The 13,601-nt window shown below is 35.9% G+C and overlaps 1 protein-coding gene across 1 annotated transcript in view; it reads right to left on the bottom strand.

The window, feature by feature from the left end:
• Nucleotides 1-2,153: 2,153 nt before the first annotated feature.
• XIRP2 (xin actin binding repeat containing 2) overlaps nucleotides 2,154-13,601 on the bottom strand; it is a 32,070-nt gene continuing 20,622 nt past the window's right edge. Inside the window, exons 5-9 of the mRNA XM_064435571.1 lie at nucleotides 8,224-8,331; nucleotides 7,839-7,905; nucleotides 7,025-7,158; nucleotides 5,483-5,616; nucleotides 2,154-4,613 (exon numbers count right to left, since the gene is read on the bottom strand). Of these exons, the coding sequence (XP_064291641.1) occupies nucleotides 3,062-4,613; nucleotides 5,483-5,616; nucleotides 7,025-7,158; nucleotides 7,839-7,905; nucleotides 8,224-8,331 (1,995 nt within the window). The 3' untranslated portion in view covers nucleotides 2,154-3,061. The remainder of the gene's footprint in view (nucleotides 4,614-5,482; nucleotides 5,617-7,024; nucleotides 7,159-7,838; nucleotides 7,906-8,223; nucleotides 8,332-13,601) is intronic.

Consider the following 13,601-nt stretch of genomic DNA (forward strand, 5'->3'; position numbering starts at 1 on the left):
TAAACTCAGGTAGCAACACTTAGAAAGCCTAGAGGATAACTTGAACATGCTTAAACTTAGACTAGCAACTTCCCCTCACAGAAATACAACTCTAATGGATGCTAGTTCTTCTTAAACCAATGTAGACCAGCTCATTGGCTGCAGTAAATCTGTATGGGTTCACTAAAATGCATGAGGTTTTTTAGCAGCTGAGGAGCTACTATTCACTTAGTATTTCATTTACAGAAAACCTATAAGGTTGCTACTTTCTACACACTTTATCTCAATTGCACATTCAACTGCTATATGCATTCTCTCCACAGTCTGACTTCTGCAGTGGCAATGTGTGTATACATCAGGGTGGCATCTTCCATCCTTCTGCCTTGGAAAAGCGTTTAAGATTCAGTGAGTTCAAGCCTTATCTCATCTCTGATAATTTCTACACTAAGCTTTTGGCTGAAGTTCTGAAAAGCTCTTCTACTTAATTTTTTCCCAGGTTATTTACATTTTTCTACAAAATTTTATTACTCATGGCTGTTAGTTTTCTAGAACAAGTTTAGAGTGTGTCATCATTATGATTTGTATAAGAATCCCAAAACAATATAATAGGGCTTCAAATAAATCATTCTGCAGTAAACATTCATCCTCACTACTGGCAGAAGTAAAAAAGCCACTCAGTAAGAGAAGAGAATGCAAAGCTGGTGAGTCCACTAGAGGAAGGCTCTGCACTTCTGTGTCTGTCCCATCCCAAACAGAATCTCAGTCATGGAATATCCAAAGAGATTTACTCCATATGGTATGTCATTTATGTAAGTTGACTTTATACAATATTCTCTCTGGGAGTAAACATTTCTGTGTCTTTCTTCTTAAAAATATTTCAACAAAGCCTTTCCTGTAGTCTGTATATCTAGCTGGCCAGAAGGAACACACTTTTTCTGTGGCTCATTTTTTATTTTTTTAGGGGAAGCTAAAAGGTCAGTAGTTTCCAAGGATCTTTTCAGAGGGGCTGATTTCTTGGTGTGAATTTTTATTATCATAGTTGACATGTGTCACTTTTCTAGATTGTAGTATATACAAGGTTAAATTCATCAGAATATGCAGGAGGATGACAAATGGCATAGGACTGTACTTCAGGTACAAATATTGCAATGATGTTAGCTTTTTCATGAATTAACATGCATATGATCACACCTACACATGTGCACATAAACACCACCATTTCACCTTCAAGATAATTCCTTTTTCCTAACTAATACAGCTGAAGCCAATCTTCTGTCTAATAAGAAATTTTGATAAATGGGGGAGATTTAACATTTTAATTCGTATAGAAGTCTAAATATGCCAGTCAAATTCTCTTTATTTTCTTCAGGCCCGCATTTTCTGAAGGGTTTTTTTTTTTTGTTGTTGTTGTTATCTTAGCAGGAATTTTGTTAATGTTATTTTTAGTTGTGTTATCTACTCATAAAAGAGAGCAAAGTCATTTAGTGCTATGTAGTAATCTCTTGGCTTTTTAAAAACAGATTATGATGGTTACACGCAAATGGGGGCAGCAATAACACAGAGAGAGAAACCTTGCTGAAATGATTCTAAGGTGTTCAAAAGCAGCTGTAGGCTAATGCTTTTTAATAAAGTTCTCAAATACAGTGGTATTGCAGTGTGCAAAAGGCTGTTCTGCTGGTAACATTAATTTAAAGAGATCTTCCAATATTTCTGCGTTTACTGAGAATACTTTGCAGTAATATACTATTGAAGTATGCTTGTGGAAAAAATGCTATTCATGGTTTCCTGATGTGTGTATATAGTTTATTGTTGTTTCTGTGTAGATATAGAGGAGTCACATGTGGATTTCCCACTTACCCACAACCCTGTTGCTTTGAGTGTCGGTAATGTTGATTTGTAGTGTAGGTAATGTTTTGTTCTAGAAGTCTGAGGCACACTTTCTTAAATGTTTTAACATCAGCTTGTCTTTCCTGTAAATTATTTCAAATGCCTGTCTCTGTTGGATCCTTCAGGAATTATTTTGAAAAATGTATTTTGATTATGATTCCTTTTCTCTCTGACACTTTGGTTTAGACTAGTCATTGCATGAAGAATTTCACAAACTATTTAAGGAAAATAGTATGTATAAATTTATCTTTAAAAAGTCACAAAATATTTTTGGTAAAGTGCTTTTTTATTATGCATTGTCAACAGTTAAATATATGTTACTGTTTCATACAGGATGGAATAGTGTTAAGTGAGAAAATGTTAGTCCATAAGCATAGGTTTTAAGGAAAAAAGTGCTAGATCTGCATAAGTTTGTACAGGTTTAAGTATGACACTGGAGAGCTGCTCCAGCTAAAATGACTTTGAAGTAATTACTGCAACAACCACTTGTCTTCATTGCCCAGTGTCCCCAAACCCTGTTTCAGTTCTGTTTAGGGTGTTTGGTTTTTTCCAGTGTTAAAATTTACACACTTTCTTCTCCTGTTACTCAATATAACTTAGTAGCAGCTCTAGGAATATAACTAAACCGCGCTATTCACCAGCCAGCTGTGGTTACTATTCAATAATGATCCATTTCAAACTAAGTATTACATAATACTGCAAAAACAGAAACAAAAAAGATTAACTTCCCAAAATCTCAACCAAACCCCAGATTTTCTAGCATGAGCTAACACAACCAGTGTACATAATATGTCATGGAACAACAGCTCAGTTAGAGTAATAACATTAGAAGAAACAATAAAAGTATTTTTCTTCCTTTGCGCACACCGGGTGCTTCACATCTGAAGTTGTTACAAATAATAAATATTAAAATGGATTATATTTCTCCAGGACAATGTAGTAAAATATTTCTTGCAATGTTCAGAGACATAGAAAAACAAGGGGTGTTTTATAATTACAGATGGAAAAAAATTACATCTTCATTGTCTTAAATACAAACTAACTGAATAAAGTCTAGGTATTATCTATGGATATTAAATTCTTCATGAAAGACTAAAATAAGTAGACTGAAGAAATACCTATTTATGACATACTTTGCAATGAGTGACAGACATAGCTGACCACTTGGATGTTTTATTAATTTTCATCATAAAATCTATTTTTTTAAAATTTCTTCATTTGCAGTAAGCCATTTGAACTTGACTTTCTTGCCTTGGAATGATGAAACTGCTGTATGTCTTGAGCTGAGTAAATCTAAGCTTGTATTTATGTCAGTCTTTGCCAATTGGATTATTTCACTTTCTTGACAAGCATTAATATAATTCAGTTCTGTATCATAATTTCCATGTGCTTTTGAATATGAACTGCAGGATTTTTTACTTGCATCTGCAGAGTTTATTACACCACAGTTTAAAACCAGGTTGTCTCTTTTAAGAAAAGATGTCTTCAGAGTGTCAGATAAAATAGTGTTTAGCTTTTTGTCCTTTTTGTCATATTCTGATTCTTCTCCAGTGCATGACAACTCAGTATCAACAGACAATGTTGTGTTAGTTTCCTTCTTCCAACTGAATGTGCTGCTAGTACAAGACTTCTGACACGTGGCATCGTTATTAAATTCAGCAAGACTCTTAAAAGTAACAGCATCTTCATCTTTTGAGTTCTGTTCACCCTGTGCAAGTACAGTATCACTAGAATAGCTCTCATGAGGTTCATACATCTCATATATTTCTTCATTTCCAGACTGACTGTCCAGCTTTGCGAAGGCATGCTGTGATTCAGTGCAAATAGGATGGCTTAATGCTGTCTTTGGGGTAGACACACCTGAGAGAGTTGTTTTCTGTGTACAAATATTTTGATGTGAAAAAGTGGCATAATTATTACTATTGTTGTTATTCAAGTTGTATTCTTTGTGATTCTTTTGTACTGTAACATCATCAATGTTAGTAACCTGTATCACTTCTGAATTATCAGTTTCATTAATTTGTTTCTCTTGCTTCTTCCCAGTGCTATCCACAATTACATTATCACCCTCATTAATATCCTTTCCACTTTGCTCCCTATTCTCTGATGCTTCCAGTTTATTCACCTTATCTTTCACATTCCCAGATTCCTCATCCTTGCCATTATTACCTGCTTTAGAGGTATTTGTACATTGTTTTTCAGACAGAGTGGATGACTGTTGATTTTGTTGTGAATTTGTGATGTTTTTCTTATTTTGCTCCATCACAGTGGGATTTTTCTGAGATTCCTTTTTGTTGCCCAGAGGTTTATTTGTATATGGACTAGGATCTTCTTGAGCAAAACCTTCTGGGGGCCACTTTGACTTATTTACTTTAGCTGATTCTTCAATAGAGAATGTTTTCTTAGGTGTTGCATCATCTGTTGAAGGAGGCCATGTCATTTTTAATTTACCTCTTTCTGTGGTTTTCAAATTGTTGTCCAAAATATCAGGACGAGCACCTTCAGTACCTGAGTACAAGCCTTTATCATCTTCTGTAATTGGTTTAGGATCAACAGGTATGCTATTAATGGGATTTGTTTCTTCAGCTTGAGTTTTGTTAATTGAACTAAGTTGATCTTTAGAATTCCATAATTCTTTATGCTGCTTGTGTCCAAAACCTTCATCATAATTTCCTTTTGATTTGAAAAGTTGCTTAAAATGGGGTTTACAATATATTTTTCCATGGAGAGATGCATAATTTCCCAAGCTGCCAAATGGAAGAAAATTTGTTTTATGCTTTTACATACCATAAATTACCATACACCTCCCCCTTTCTCCCCCCCCCCCCCAAAAAAAAAAAAAAGTATCTAAAACCTTTACTTGTGAATTTTCATACAATTTCAAAGTAAAAATGAAGAAGAATCATGCTTGGTGATTTAAGAAAGAACATAAACTCATTTGGTTGTTGCACAGAATAAACTTCAAATAGAAATGTTCCACAGCACTTCTGGGCTTTTGGGACCATTTTTCTTCATCTTGTTAAAGTCCAAATCCTCATTTTTTACAAAGTAGCATCAGAATTTAGTCTTTGTGCAAAATATAGAAATTTGTGTTTGATTTATATTTGGATTCTCCTCCCAAATGAACTAAAGGAAATGTGTGTAACTACCCAGAGTGTCTTAATATCAAAGTGGTTGGTCTTTGCAGTCAGATAGAGCAATAAATTCTACATTTTATATGAAGGCTACAGAGTGATTTGCTAATGCAGATAACCATCATAATTCATTTTATGAATGAGGAAAATTGAAGAGAAAATTTGGTGGTTTTTAGATATTTTAAATTCCACCTGAATTCCTGTGTCCACTGCCTCTGTCCTGAAGGTCTGCAACAGTCTGTAGGAAGCAATATGTGGAAGAATTTGGAAGGTACTGGGACAAAACAGTTCTATAAGAAATTTAAAGGACTCATTCCATGTCACAGTGCAGATGTTAGGAGCAGAGAAAAAAGGAGAACTCAGGATACCACCGTGTCAACCCAGCATCCTACAGGCCGAATAATCCTACAGTTGAAAATAATTTTACCATCTGTATTTATATTCCAAAGCAGGGTTGTGTGGGTGATGCAGTTACTTCTTACCTTAATTGACTGCCGCAGTGGTGACATCGGAAACAGGATTTGTGAAAATTCTGCTTATCAGCAACGAGACATTCCATGGGGTAAACTCTCTGTTGACAGAGTTTGCATGTTTCATTTTCCTGAATCTGCAGTTTCTACAACCACACATTAAAAGGTTACAAATTAGTCTAAGCCACATGGTATGATTTTATTTGAACAGTATCAGTCCATATATTTTGTTACAACATTTCCATTTTCTGTTAACTGGTATCTCAGTTGTTTATTGTAGGGCTTCCTTTTTGTTCAACTAACAGTAATACTTGGAAATTTAAAAACTACTTACCTTTCCCTTTGCAGGAATCCATGCATTTAAAAGGACTTCACCAGGTACAATATCTTCCATTTATTTGTAATAACTAATTATTGTGTGAAATGTGGAAGAATAATAGAAGGTTTTCTAGTGTAAGTGGAATTGACTGTAATGTATGTATAATCTTTGAATGTACAATGTGATTTAAAGATCAATAAGTAGGGGAATGGATGTTTGAAATTCTGATGAGGATTTTTTGCTTAGCCATGCCAGGTGCACAATAGGGGTTACTCCTTTTGTGGTAACCTCCAGACTGTGCACTCACATGGTCCAAATATGCTATGGGCATAATTATTTGTGATTTTTACAATTGTAGTTGTCAGACCTGATACTTTTTTCGGTTGAATTTTAATACTAAGGTAGCTACATTTATATTAAAATCTTTATAAAGTCTTCTGTGAAGCATATTTAATTATAAAGAAAACTGTTTCTCTATAAAATACAAAACATGAATAGAAAGTTTCATACCAGTAAAGGGCACACATACCAGAAAGGGGCAGTCCATAGGCACAGACTGCTTGTGAGCCAAGCACCAGGACTCAGCTGAATATTCTTAGGTATTCTCAGTGTAGAGAGGGAGAAGAGGAAGGAGATAAGGTAATTCGGAGGGGAAAAATGGTGACATGGATCCCGGAAAAGGGTCTTACTGAATGGTTACTTCGCTTAGTTGGATAGTTGATAGTGAGTTGATAGTGATATTTGCATCATAGAATATATGTGAAAAGAAATGTGGAATTCATACAAAACAATGATTGAGCAGTCTTGGAGATTTTGCTGCAACAAATGCAGACTTTGCATTATAAGCATAACAAACTTTAACTGTAGCTTGTGTTCATTTGACTTTCTTTTGGAAGTGGTATTTTCCAGGCTTCTGGGAGTCTGTGGTGACAAATTATATGTATTTACAGATTCAAAACAAGGAAAGAGGAGACTATTCATCAGAGGAGGACAGAATGCAGAAGTTTTTACCTTGAATTTTTTTTGTCACATACTGTAACTACTTATGGAACTTTCTAATGTATTTCATATTATGTTATGTGCACTTAATTCCTGAAGTCCATATATTCCCACCTCTTCCATAAGGTACATTTTTAATCATAATTATTGAAAATAGAAAATCAGATAGCATGACAGACCAGTGTCTTAACTTCTTATTTGCATAAGGAAAGATTGCTCTTATTAAAAATACAGACCTTTACTTCTTTAGCAGATGTTGTGATCTCTCTGTCAGAGTGAACAGCCTTTTCCTGAGCTGCCTTCTCAATCTGCTGTTTTAAAATTTGTGTTACAGTCTTTGGGAGCTCTTCATTCTGAGCTGAATTGATTACTGCAATGGAAAGAAGAATAAAAAAGATTGGTTTTTCTCCAACCTGCATTTTATGAAATTGACTTTATCAGTGAATTATAAAACATTGATATCTTGGAAAAATTGTGTTTAGCCTTGTAGAAGTCTAGAGAGTCACTTGATCAGTACAGAAATCCGTATGGAAAATGTCAGAATAGTTGTTAAGGGACATGATATAAACTACTGTTTTGCTGTACCTGAGTGGTGTGGCAGGGACAAAGGGTGACTGAGGTCTGTGGGAGAATGTAATGCATGAATTCTTGCTCAAGAGGTAAACTGCAGCAGCAGTGTCTTAACACTATGATCTTCTCTGTGATATTCTGCAGGGTTACTCAGGTCAGCTATAAACTGAGCCTTACCCATCCACAGCTTTGTATGTACATGGACTGCTGTTTGCTTATGTTTTCAGACAAGTTGTTAAGTCCCCCATTCCTTCAAGCAACTCAGACCATACTTAAAACCATATCCTTATGCAAACATAATCTCTTCATACTGAATTCTAACTCATTTCTGATGCCCCATTGAAGTTAAGGAATGAGCTTTGCTCAGAATTCAGAGCAGTGTGTGTTTTCATATTTATATGCTAAGAACAGTACATCTGTGGGAGGAAAGACATTTGCCATTGCTCATTTGTGAGTGTTTATTCTCATGCCACTTCTTACCTGTGTCATGCTGAGTGAATGTAGAAGCCATTTTCATTTCATTAATAACTTGCTCATGAGGAGAAACCTGTGCAAAAACTTTCACTTTACTCATGGTCTAGTGCAATGCATAAGAATTATACATACTTCTGAAACCATATTTAAAATATTGCATAAATGAAAAATATGAATATAAATATAAACATTATTGTGATAAAACAATAATGCAATAAAAACAGGTAGTGAAACACCTTTAAAAATTATTATGCACTGAGTAATGAGAGAAGTTCTCAGCAGAAAATCCAGATCTTGCTGTACCAAGAGGTAAAGGAGGAAGAAGCAAAGCAGGTATGTGTCAGTATCAGTGTAACTGTCCAATGAGATTATTATTATATGACATAGTTACCTCTTGTGATTGAGAGGCTTCTGTTTGATTTTCTTTGGAGGTCTTTTCATTGCACTCAGCTTCCCTGATGCTACTTGATACTGTGTGGTGCCTGCTACTTGGTGTTTCCTCAAGACAAAAAAAAAAAAAATCACATTAACAGGTAATAGTAAATCAGATTTTTTTTTGTTGTTTTTTTTTTTTTTTTGCCTGAAGGGCTGTCAGAAATTAATTCTAATGTAAATAGTATAGCTAGAGCAGCCATTTTACAGCGGAGTGCCATTGTTATTACCTTTGATATTTATTGCTGTCAGCATTGGAACTGGCTTTTTTATAATGCAGAAGAAGTCAAGTCTTTGTTACTGCAGCAAGATGCTGGCCAGCAGATATGGCAAGGTGCATGAATAGATAAAATGCATAATTGGACTGGGAGGGGGCAGAGGTGACAAGGAGGACTTGTTCTGGCTTTATGTGCTGTGCCTCCAACGTGTTGCCTGGCAGTGGACATTATGCTAATCCAACTTTTTTAAAGGAAGTGTACTATGTCTGCATGAGGTGATTACTCCCTGCATATGCTTTATAAAGTTCTTCCAATGCAAAAATCATGCTGAATTGCAATTGTGAAAAATACTGGTTACCATAGAGTAACCAAAAGATCCTGTAATATATACAGGGTAGCACTGTAACTGCAAGCCTGAAGACTGCAGTGTAATAAACAGAGTGTATCTTCACCAGGAGTTTAAAGCACTGTCCAAGATGTCTGTGTAAACTGATTTCTGAGTCAGTGTTTGGTTTGGCTTCAGATTCTGACAGTGATTTGGTTTCTTATTTGAAGCCTGCCATAAAACCTGTGTTACATCATTACCAGTGTCTATGGGCTACTTTGAAACTTAGTGATTAGAATAAATAAATCTGAAAGATTGATATTATTAAGCAGTTCTGGGCATCCTCTCCCATGCACACAGAGCCATCTAACAAATAATTTCCCTCATGTCAAATTATATTTTCTTCTTCATTTGTTAGAAAGAAGCTTGTCTATTAGTTTCTACTGATAATAAGCTTTCAAATGAAAGGAGCTTCTGGTCCCTCCAGCAAGAGCTTCCCAAATGTTCAATGTAACTTGAACATGAATGGAGCAGTACTGTGTTTCTGAGATTGCTGGTGTACATCTAGCGCAGCATAGAGATGTAAGCTTCCTGCACCGCAAGTGCTGATTACTACTTGAAATTCAGTTAATTGTGGGGCAAGAAATTACTTCTTTCTCTTAGTCATGCCATGAGAAAGCATATATTTATGGGATTTATTCCACCTTCAAACTAAGGGATGCTTACACAGCTTGCATCTCCATGAATACTTCTGCTGAATCAATACAGGGGTCATCTAGTTCCTGGCCTGTAATTTCTGTCATGCAGTAGGCAGCAAGGTTCTTCGATCTATGGCAGAGAAACAATGAGCATTCTCTCCATGGGCTATAGGAATTCTTTTCCACTTCCATGCTGCCAAATCCTGTTTCAGCTATAAGATGAATTAATATTGTAGAAACAAAGGGTAGAATAAATTTTCTTATTGCTGGCCCAGTAAATGATTCAGTGCATTACCAGTATCAAAAGCAATCCTGTCTGAACTGTTGGAGTGCAATGAGGCTTGAGGAGAGCAGGTCACAGCATGTCCTGCTTTTACAGGATGTCCTGTTGTACAGGACATCCTGTAAAAACCTGTTGTGTAAAGGTTCTGTGTACATAACAGCTGTGAGGGAGCTGCACACCATAGGAGGAGATAGTGGTAGAGATAACCACCTATCAGGTTGAAAAGAGGCAGTTCAGAAAGAAGGAAGTGCAAATTTTCCCATCTATTCTGTTTAATGACTGTGTAGGTGTATGTTTAATATGCCTTTTCATTCTATATGGATATGCTTTTTAATATATTTATGCATATATATGCTTTTTCATTTAAGATATGCTTTTCTGTTCTAATGTGCATGTTTTAGATATGTAATTCAAGCTCTCATTACTGGAAAAGCTCATTCATGAGACATGAAATATGTTCAGAGTAGTCATTATGTGTCCTTTGAATGGTGTGGGGCATTAAAAAGAAATATAATTAGACTTAATGTAGTCAGGAAGCAAACCTAATCTGAATGTCACTAGTGCTTTATTGCTGTAACTTTGGTACTGCTTATGAAGTAGTTGCCATATTGCAAAAGACCATAATAATTTAATGCTATAGCAATGGCCATCAAAAATGCAGCCCAAACATTATGAGCCAGATTTTGATGATATAATTACACAGCCTTGCTTTGGGCATGCTGGGAGGTAGAGGGACATCGAGGATTTCTTATTTTGTGTGTCACTCAAAGTGGCTAATTGAAATTCCAGTAACAGGGTGTTAAATGCTGCTTGTTTATTACTCTAAACAAGTGGAGAGTTAGACCACCTGTGGTTTCACCCCTCCTCTATAACTGCCAGCTGTTGGATATAGCATTACTGTAGGTAGGATTAATTTAGTCTACCCCCATTATGGTTTGTGGTATGTTTTGTAGATCCCATGGACTTTGTAGTGTATTCTGTAAAACTGGCCAATTACATTTTGTTTATGGCATATCATGAGTAAGCTTCAGAAAACCCTGTCAGCTGGATGATTGTTGGCATGCTGCTTGCTCATGGATGGTTTCTTAGAAGTTTTAAATTTTTTTTCAGACTTCTTTATCCTCCAGACTCTCACATTTGTTTCCCTTCACCCTTTGTGTGGGCTGCTGCCCTTCTCGTGCATATCTGTATGGTGCTTAACACAGAGCACTGTAGTGTACTGTTGTGTCCCTGGGCAATAAGTCACTCTAACCTAAAACAATACTATTTAAAAATAAACATGTACGTCTGAGAATAAGCCTGCATAAGTTTTGTTAGAGGAGTGTTTTTTTAATGTAGGCATTCAGATTCTGTTACTGAAGAGAGCTGTAATTGCTACATACATTTTATGTTAGTGGCCCATACAACAGCTTTTGTACTGCAATAATTAGATCGAATTCTTATTGAAAAATGTGCCAAGATTTGAATTATCAGTAATTGTTCTGTGCAATTTAGACCAACGTTTGCTTTTTTTGTGTGGATATTTATAGTTTCCTTCTGTTCTAATAACAATTAAAACATATTTTTTCTTTCAATAATAGAATTGTTTTCCAGCTCAGAATATGTACACTACATTATATGTAAATATGCATAAAACACGTACACAGTTCTCTATCTATGTCAGTATGTATTTCAAGGGGATCAAATGGCTCAGACGTTCATCCAAGCACAAGAAAGACTTTTACTATCTCGCAATTGATGCACAATGTGTTTAGTTGAACTGTACATTATAGTGCAATATATAATTATATTAACATATAATCTCTCAGAAGTTGGATAATGTAAGATTGTTTATGTATTGGCAAATATAGAACTTTCTGTTCTAAATGAAGAGTATGTACAAACTTGTAAGCAGCAGTGGAAGTAAATTGTGATCCTCAATCTTCAGTTAGTGACAATGGAATGACTATTTGGCATGGATCTTCATCTCTTTCTCAGAGCACTGCTTTTTTATCTATTTATGTTCTTTAGCACAGTCTCACTGCACATCAGCTCTGTGAGTCTTGCAGAAATTTCATATAAGAACTTCACTTATCTGCACTTCATCCCTATGATTTGTCTGCCTTGCTTATTTGTATGTATACTTAGGGTGTCTTGGGCACTATATGAAAGATTTTCGTAAAAATGTTAGGTTTTCACCATTCACTGCCATTGTCCCATTATTCAGTCTTACTCTCTGCAATTGCTAGAAAATTGGCAATTGCTACAGTAGCCATCTTAGAGAACTCCTCTGGAATGACCCTGAGTAAGGGAGGGGTAGCTGTGCCAGTGTCAGTTCTGACATTTTGCACTGTATGGGTGAGTGAATATCAGATGTTTTCTCTGCATTCCACTCCTGTGCTGTGTTGGAGGTTCAGCTCACTTGGCAGCAATGGCTCGTTTCTGACACCAGACACTGTAGAGAGGTAAGTGTCAGTACAATTTCCAGTACAATGTAGAGAGCTAAGAGTGATGGCTGCTGCCTGAGAAAAACAGGAAGATGAATAGTTATTATTTGCATATTTGATGACAATATTTTGAATGAGAAGTTGTGGACTCTTTATACAATAATTGAATATGCAGTAGAATGTTCAGCTATTTAGATTTCTGTTTAAAAATTTAATTGTGTCCTTATTTTATATTGGATTAATAGTTTGAATGTATGCAGTGTAGATGGATGGAATGTAGGAGAATAGAGATAGTGATGAAGGTAATCTCACCCCTAAGGAGTTACAGCTGAATTAGGAACAGGCCTGCCCTTAATAGGCCACAGCCAGATCCCGTTAGGATGGGTATTGTAAAAGAGTAGGTTGGCTGGTGAAGAAGTTAGAGTTTGTTGGCTGTGCTGTGAGGAAGAAGGAGTCAGTACTGTGAGGAGTTGCCTGTAAGAAATCACAGAAAAGGTACAAAACTTTTGAGATAACAATAATCCAGATCTGGACGTCTGTCTTCAAGCCATGTGTTTTCTCTGTTTTGCCCGAGGATGGATTCAGTGACCATGCCTATGCTTAAGTGTATAATCCCATTTTCCATGAAAGTGCAGTTATGTTACATAAAAATGGGATTTTATGGTCTTGCAGTAAGTTATTTAACCTAAATTTAAAGATGGCTCTCTATGGTCTGAGTGATTTCATTTTTCAGTGTATGTGGCTATTTCTGCTGATGATTTGAGAGAGCTTCCTCAACTAGACGCAGAGGAAAAATAGGTGGAAAAGTATGCTTTGAGGTCACATCTTGTCTGCAGAAATGGAACCATTCCAGTGGCTTTGTGAAGAGATAGATGTCCTGGGAAAATGTGTCTACACATCACAGAAATGAAATTATTGGGGTCTGCATAAGAGAAAAGTCATGTAATTTCTGTACAGAAAGCTCCTTCACACTTAAAACTGGCAGGTAGAGTGGGCCACATCATCTGAAAAGTATATACATAACTCTTCCATTACCACTGATTATGCACAATTTTAAGTATGTCCCACTATGGCATTTTTCTGCTTACTTAAACATGCATTAATACCCCTGCAGCAAACTGTGTCTTCTTCCCTGCAAACTGGAGTTTTGCTTGTTGTCTGTGCAAATTGTTGATATAGGTATTAATGTAAAAGAAATGAGAGATGAGTGGTAGATATGATGATGCTTATTTAACATTAAAAGAAGCCTGTGGCAAAATGTTAATGTATGTTTTTTCTACAAAGCTGGGAGAACAATATTGTTTAAAAATCTCTCCAAGAAGTGCAGGATGGTAAAGAAATTTACTGTTTTTCAGAGTGCACAGGATGGATTATACAGCATTTTATT

This window comes from Passer domesticus, chromosome 10 (genome assembly GCF_036417665.1).
Source record: "Passer domesticus isolate bPasDom1 chromosome 10, bPasDom1.hap1, whole genome shotgun sequence".
In the NCBI taxonomy this organism is placed as follows: domain Eukaryota; kingdom Metazoa; phylum Chordata; class Aves; order Passeriformes; family Passeridae; genus Passer; species Passer domesticus.